Below are 8,190 nucleotides of genomic sequence, written 5' to 3' on the forward strand. Positions count from 1 at the left end.
ATGGCAACATGTGTATTTAGGCACCAGTGAGACTATGAATTTGATAGGACATCCAAATCTTACAGAGAAATTACAGCTTATTTACGGGTTGCACTATGCACATCATTATCTTGTGCCAAGTGACACTCAGTTATATCATGATCTTATCCTCTCTTTGTCAATAGTGACATCGTATGAAAAGGCGTGAGTCAATTGTTGATGCACATCCATATAAACAAACGTGATCAATACTAAGCACTTACTATGAAACAACTGAACTATTTGCATTAAAAAAAGCGTTTCTCTGCCTCTTTGAAGGAACTCCCCTCCTCTGCCCCCAAAATAACCAGTCTGCTGCCTCAAACACCCCATTCTTTTATTTTCAAGAGACTTTTACATTATTTTTGTAATAAACCACTTCAAAAATTTCTCACTTTTCAGTGACAGTAGCTGCTGCTAGGAGATAGCAGTCATATTCCTCATAAAAATGGCAATATTAGAGCACTTTCTATTTTTAAGAGAACATTCAACAAGCAAACTGAAAGTCAGCATTTTGCTTTATTTTTATTTCATTTTTCACGGCCCAAGATGGGCCAATGAGTCTTATAGCAGTGCTTGTTGGCACAGGTGTAAGTTTAAAGCAGACCAGGTATCTAGCACAGGTTTCTCACATGGATACTCAGCATCCTCACTGTCCTGTGAATCTAAGCCTAAATTTCAGTGCTTTCTCCTGAATTTCAGTGCTTTCTACTGATCCCTAAACTCATCAGAGCTCTGGCGGATTGACCTCTATATATGGGAAGCATTGTAATCCACTTCTGTTTATTAAGTGCTTCATGGTTATTGTTCATCAGGAGGGTCTACACGGGACACAAAGTGAATGTAGCTACTATATTGTAAATTCACACCTGTGTGGACAAGCCCACAATGTTGTTACAGGGTTAGCACTAGTCTGACTACTTATTTCACAATGCTTGCTAATCATGATATTTACTTAGCGAGTATAAAAGAATCCTCATTAAAAGCATCTTATTGCAGCCTTCAGTTTTCTAATAGAAATGCTTTCCCATTCATAATGGTTGTTGGTCTGAAAATGGGAAACCAAGCAGAGTAATAAGTTTTGACAAATTATTGACAGTTATCTGAAAATATTAACCAATTCTTTACTCAAAAAAGGCTATTTTACCATCAAGAGGTTTGGCTGGTTGAAAAATGTTGCTACTGTTAAACTTAATATTTTTTTTAGTGGGAGAAATTTCCTCTCAAATGATCACATAAGCAACCTGAGATGCATGCAGTTGGTGCCTAGCTTTTGAAGTGCTTTTCATCAGTAAATTCTAAATCACTTTACTGAGTATGTAGTTATCATTTTTACCTACTCAGCTGAGGTAGTGGGAGCAGAGGGAAAACTTGGGCACAAAGCTCTGAGACATGACTTTCCCAGCATGCTGCAGTGATTTGATTTTTTGCCTAAAATCTGCTTTGATATAACTCAGGGATATCAAACACAATTCAGGTCAGCCATTGCATTAGTGCACATGGATGTGGAGAAGGACTTGCACTGCAAGCCTGGTTTGGAGTGCTAGTTAGGGGTGATGAGCGTGTAGATTGCTACTGAGTTAATAATGCATTGCTGATGACCACTTTATAAAACTTCTTATTTATTTTTCTTATTCCCACCACCACCACCCGAGGAAAAATATTCAGTTGTGCCAGAGGAGAGGAAAGCTAGATTTGTATCTTAGGCATATTTCAGCCAGATCTCTGATTGTGCAGTGTCAAACTGACCTGCAGCATAAATCAAGGCACAGCATCTTATAATACTCACTGTCATCTTTTCACAAACTAGTGAAGATCACCAGATAGACTGTTGCAGCCCCAAACACTTCAGATAACCTGGTCCAACAGAAATATGAAAATATGAAGAAATATGAAGAAGGGAAGCAGGAGACGGAGAAAAGGCATAGCCAGCGTTAGAGTATCAGGAAATCCCAGATTCTCTTGTTGGCTACCTTGGTTATGAAGGTAGGAGTAGGAATAAAGCAGCTTTCTGGTCCCAGCATAAATGCCCCAGTGGTTAACTCCTTTATTTCATTAAAATTTAAAATATGTTGGAATAACTAGTATTTTCAGCAATATATTACATAATCTTGATTTTATCTTTTCCTATTATCAGACAGGATATGTTTGAAAAAAGTCATCATTCTCCCTCTCCCCACCAAATTACTTTTCTTTCTTCTTTTTGTAAGACAGACCTGGTTAAAGCCAGTAGATGCAGTTGGCACCATTCATTCTGGGTAAATGAAGATATCCTTTCCTCCTTTAGCAAGCTAAAATGACAGACTTCACTGTAATAGTGAAGGCACTTTTTATGGCTCAAACCAGAGGCAGAAACCGGACTAATAAGTCTGTGAAATACACTGCTGGGGAGATGAGTTGTAGGGTTTTTTTGTTTTTGTTTTTTTCTTCCATGGTCAGAGAGGGTAAGGCAACAGAAGCTGAGGGAGATGGTTACAGAAACTACGGTAGAGTGAATCCCGGAATAAGTTAACAGTTCTTAGCCCAAATCTGGAGAGAAGCTCAGAACTACGAGCAGAGAGACCTTTCCCTGCTATTTGATTCTGCTAGTAATCAAGGAAATAGAGCTTTATATTGTGTATTATTTTTAAATTAATAGGATTAAATCAAATAAATAACCAATTTCCTCCTGATTTATCCTTCAGAATCATGAAACCTGCTTGTCCATTAAAAATGGAAAATAATGTTAAAAACTTTTAGAATTAAGAGACTTCCTGATCACTTCTGTGTGTATATATATACATGTGCACACATCACTCCATATGCTTATATAACTATGCATAATTGTATTTCTCTTAATACAGCAAAAGCCAGTACCTTTGGGAAAGTCATGGGTTCCTTTGTGGCTTTATGTGTCATCCATGCAATTTCCAATTAAACTGCAGTCTGCAGAACCTTTATTGCTGATGCGGAGTAGCAAACTAGAATGCAGATAGCCCAAGTTAAATTTGCAGCAGCAGCAGCAGCTGGGAAAACAATCTTTTTTGTTTGTAAACTGAACAAACTTACTCTGGACATCAGCACTTTGGAAGATATAAAGCCAGCTCAGTATCTGAATCTTTCCGTCATAGTTTAATTAAAGTTACTAGATCACTGACAAATTACACCTGTTACAGATCTGCTCTGTATTTGTTTGTCATAGAATAAACATACTGTAATTTGAAGTGAGGAGTACTGGTAACCTGTTTTTTCATTTTCTTTGTTTCTTATAGGACACGTTTTCAATAACATGTCCTGATTTTAAAAAGTTAATTATAAATGCTTTTGACTCTCCTGCTCTTGTGGTTGTTGTTGTCATTATTATTATTATTTTAAACAGAGGTTTTATAGATGGATCCAATCTTCCTGCTGCTGTTACCAGAAATCACTTTTGTAAAGATAAGAAGCATATTTAAAAGTTATAAGCAGTAATGCAGTCGGGGTACAGTATGATGTTGATTAATGAGGCAAAGTGAGATATTGTCTATCAAAAGTACAATCAAATTCCAGATAGGCAAACTGCTGTTAAGTGATTGCATCACAAAAATGACCAGGGGAAAAAGTGGTTTCCATCCATCCGCTGTGCTTTGTGTTAATTTTCTGACACACACACACACACATATATATATATAATATAGACTTGGTGATAGTCATCTGAAAGAAGATTTTGTTTTTTCAATGATTTATTGTGCTAAGAATTCAAGAATTTAATAGAAATAAAGTGTATAAGGTTGCTGGAAATTTTATATGAACATGTCATATATGATAAAGTATTTCAGTGTGGTTAAGGATCAAACTTTTTCTTTTTTCTTTTGTGAGACTTTTCTACTACTGCAAAGATTTAGCTTTTTTTTTTCCCCTCAATAATTCAACTTCTGCAACTAAACTTTTCTGTTTCTCACTTTGCAGATGATGTGGAAACCTGCATATGACTTTCTCTACACATGGGGTGCCCATTACGGAGATAGTTACAGGGATGTCTTACAAGACCTGCAATCAGCTTTGGACAAAATGAAAAACCCTGTAACAAAATATTGGCGAGAGTTGACTGGAACTTTGATTCTTGTGAATTGCATGGATGTTTTAAGGGCAAGTGCTTTCTCCACAAAGGAGGAAGAAGAATAGAGTACCAAGTTATTTTCTGGAAAATCTCTCGGGAACTATACTGACGATTTTTGTTTTGTTTCAGTTATGCTTACAAAAAGAGGACAGAGCACAATTCGTTTTACCTGAGTTCACACTGGGTCTAGCCCCACAGTCCTCAGCTGCAGCTACCTGAGATCATGAGAGCCTGAGACAGACCTTGCCAATAGCTACTGAATAGGACTTTGAGAAACAGAGTGGGGGATTAAACTAGTGAGGCCAGCAAAAATAATTTGAATTCTATGAACTGATTTCTAAAAGGAGCTACTTCTGATTGCACTGACTTCTGGGTGGAGATTGGTTTTAAGAAAAGAGTCACGCATGGACAAGTTCAGCTCATGAGACATAGGTTTACATTTCCAGTGGGGCGTTAAGATCTAAATCCGTGACTTTCATTGGTGTCAAAAGCTCTTGACTGCAAGTCAATGGGAGCAGGGTAGTCTAAAAAACCTTAGATTTCTTCTGTCCTCAACTGGGACAAAATTCATATTCTCATAAAACAGGAACTCAAACCATTATTTACATCTGGATGTGCTGTTCATTTCTTTCAAAACAGTTTCTGGTGGATTTTTTTTTTTTTTTTTGAGACTCCAAGACAGAAACAGGCAATTTAATGATCAAAGCGGTTGTTTGCTGAGATAGCTCAAGAGGTTTTGTCCCTCTTTTTACACCAGCAAATCTGTCTAGATTCTGCACAGAGAAAATTCAGTAAGCCTTTTTAGGTACATTGTCCTTCTGTCTGATCACTTGCTTATTATTACTCCATTGTTACATAGGGAAGAATGGCTTGGTAGGTACAAAGACTGTAGACAGTTCATATCCACTTCTGTTGTTCATTCTTTTCTACATTATTGTATGAAAAATATGAGAGGCAGCTATTTTCTCAAAAAAAAAAAAAAAGCTAACAGTGGGGTGCATTTTAGATTCTTTTTTTTAATACAGCAGTTAATACTTAATTCCCATTAGTTGTATGCTCTAAAAATAACTCTGCTTATCAATAAAATCTTGTGATTAGAAAATATAAATGCAGAGAATGCAAGCTGAATAATAGTTACAGTCTAACCAACTTTCTTTTAATTTTTTTAACATAAGCTTCTAAATAAATTGTTAGTTAAATGGTAACTAAAAGGTTAAAGCCATTTTGAGTATCTTTAATCAAGGTTCATTGAGAAACATCAGCAAATAGCTGCCATTCTACTCATGACAACCAGTTGAAAAGAAAATTGATATTCTGCCATCACTTCTAGTTGACAAGACAAAGCCAAATTCTTTCTGGACTACCATAAAATAGTAGCATTTTCAGCCCAGAACTTGTGCTTCAGTTGTTTTCTGTTGTTAGTTGATCTCTGTTCCGGAGGAAAGTTTTGTGATTCTAAAACAAAATAGAACATTTAAATACTTCCCTCCCCCCCTCTTTTCCCCTACCCACTTTCTTTTCTAATTTAATTAAGTTTCCCAAAGCATTTATGGCTAGAGAAGGAGGCTGAGGAGAGAGCACTTGTTCCAGTAATGGGAAAACTCACTCACCAACAGATCCTTAAGCATCAGGGCATGACTGAATTAGCATGCATGCAAGTCATCTGGCTTCAATGGACTTGCTCCTGATTTGCAACAGGAAGAAGAATTCAGCCCACAAAACACTGTATTTGCTGATCAAGAAAAGATGAAGAAAAAGGAGTCAGATTATTTGAGATCTCTGTTTCAAGTACTAGCACCTATTTTATATCTTGCCCTATGTAGCTTTAAGAAGAGCTTCAGAGAAAATATACAATGACATTCTCTTGGTATCTTGTACTTTTGTGCAGAGACCAGCACGTCCTCCCTGCTTGCTTGCAGGGAGAAAATGTCTGTTCTCTTTCTCTGTTGTGCTGCTGGGTAAGGAAAAAGGTGCATGCTGGTTCCTTTTAAAGTACACTTTAAATAAAGTATTAAAAATCAAAATACTGTTAATATTATAAAGAAAATATTAAAATTATAAATTCAACTGAAATAAATTCTTTAAAAAATAATATTTACAAGGAAAAACTGCATATTCTCAGGGAAATATTTTTGTAGATTCTCCAGAATGCTTTCTCTCTCACCATAGCTCCTGCTCATAGCAGAGTCACAACCTGAAAGATTTTGCAACAGATTACAGACCCTGTATCTTCATTAAACTGCAAGGAAATACTTTTTTGGCTTTCTACAAGCAGTTGTATTTGAGCAGGTCCCATAAATATCTTTCAGCTTCACCATATTCTCTTGCCAGCAAATCTTCTTCCAGCGAGGCAGGCCATTCTCTCTTTACTTAAAACCCTGTTAAGCTACCCTTTTTCCTCTGGCTGCAACAGCTGAGCAACTCAGCTTACTCCTGCTTCTGAAGACACGTCTTTGCTCCTACACAATTTTTGCACCTCTATTACCACTACTCAATGTTTACTGCATGCACTATTGAAAAAAAAAGAAAAAGAGTAGTCTCTTAGTAATAAGAACAGAAAAATACAAGACTGAATTACTAGTCAGAGTGAGGAAATGTTGCTAGAAGCTACCCATTCCTGGCTGTGTGATTCTACCCAATATGATGGACAAGCTGCCCAAAGCCATGTCTGAAGGACAGTTCAAACTGAGAAAGTGGATTGTGATCAGGGATTTGTGAAGAAAAGTGTTTGGAGAGCAGAGGCTGGGTGCCCATCAGTCTCAAGGTCAGATCCTTTCATTGCTGTGAAACAGCAGCAAAGATGTCTCTGCCTTGAACAAGAGTTGAATTTGGCCTCATAGATATAGAAAATATTGACTTAGTGAGTCAGTGTTCTCCCTAGCTTGAAATATGCAGCCGGTCCTCCAAATATATGTCTTTAAAAGGGAATTTATATGTGTCTGTGTAGTTGTGCTGTATGCTAGAGTCTTTGTGAACTTTGGTTGCTAATTGCACTCCCCAACATTTGCTCTAAGCTTCTGCTCATATGAATGAAATGTGCACTCGTGCAATAGTCTGTTTACTTTAGCAGCCCACACTGGATATAAAGAAAATAGGTATTAAAAACCCATATTTTATTTATTGCTCTAGTATTTAAAACCACAAAATGCCAGCTGAGAGTTGAAGCAGCTGCACTCAGCAGCAACACACAGCTAGGAGCACATGGCTTTGGTAAACACACTCTGTTCTTGACCTTTTCTCCTTTCCTCCCACCCTGCCAAGAGAGAACAGCTTTCCCATGAGCCTGCACACACACATTCTTGGTTTTCTGCAAAGCGGGATAAGATTAACAGCTCCTTGGGAGGAGATAAGGAAAAATACCAGCTCCTGGTCCTAGCCTTAAATGAACCTCCTCTTCCAGGTTTCCCAATTTTTCTTGTGAGCACAGCCTGGGGAAGAGAGCTATGTCAGCTCGTTTCATTTCCCTTTGTATATGTAGGTAGAAAAAAACTTTCATCATCCATCTAAGATCTGAATATCTAAGTTCTTTAAACAAACAAGCAAAAAACTTGTGAGCATGCCAACTGCCTCACCAGTTCACCTGCTGATGAAAACTGGAGAAAGTATTCCTTCTGGTCTGGCTGCTCTCACCCCTGGCTGGGGCACTTTCAATAGTGGGCAGCAATAAGGAAAGTCCTGCTGTCACTCACCCTAGAAATGCTGTTTCTTTTCATTGAAATTAGAAGCCATTCCTGTTATTACAGTGTAGAGGCATCTCAGCTCCATGCCATTTAGTGATACAGTGCAGTGACATATTTCTAAACTAATAGCTGTCAAAACAGGAGAGAAAAGACAAATTATTCCCTCATATATGTTCCAGTCCTGAGCTGGGTTTGGGGAGGGTTTCAGATCCCGGATGCTCTTTGGGAAAGCAGGAGAATAGGGAAGGAAATGAAACTTTCCTGTAAAATGTAAGTAAGCAGCTAGTCAACACGCCAGTCTACAGAGGCATACAAAGCAGCAGAGCAGACGCCAGGAGCAAGCTGCAGGTTGAACACTGAGTAGAGGCATTCTTCAGGGAATCATCCAGGGAACAACATAGCAGGCATCAGCCT

The 8,190-nt window shown here is 37.8% G+C and overlaps 1 protein-coding gene across 1 annotated transcript in view; it reads left to right on the forward strand.

Annotated features, from left to right (window-relative positions):
* The window catches only part of MACC1 (MACC1, MET transcriptional regulator), a 46,161-nt gene extending 42,000 nt beyond the window's left edge, over positions 1 to 4,161 (forward strand). The window contains exon 5 of the mRNA XM_026072678.1: positions 3,946 to 4,161. Within this exon, the coding sequence (XP_025928463.1) occupies positions 3,946 to 4,161 (216 nt within the window). The remainder of the gene's footprint in view (positions 1 to 3,945) is intronic.
* Positions 4,162 to 8,190: the final 4,029 nt, after the last annotated feature.

This window comes from Apteryx rowi, unplaced genomic scaffold (genome assembly GCF_003343035.1).
Source record: "Apteryx rowi isolate R43461 unplaced genomic scaffold, aptRow1 scaffold_349, whole genome shotgun sequence".
Classification (NCBI taxonomy): Eukaryota; Metazoa; Chordata; class Aves; order Apterygiformes; family Apterygidae; genus Apteryx; species Apteryx rowi.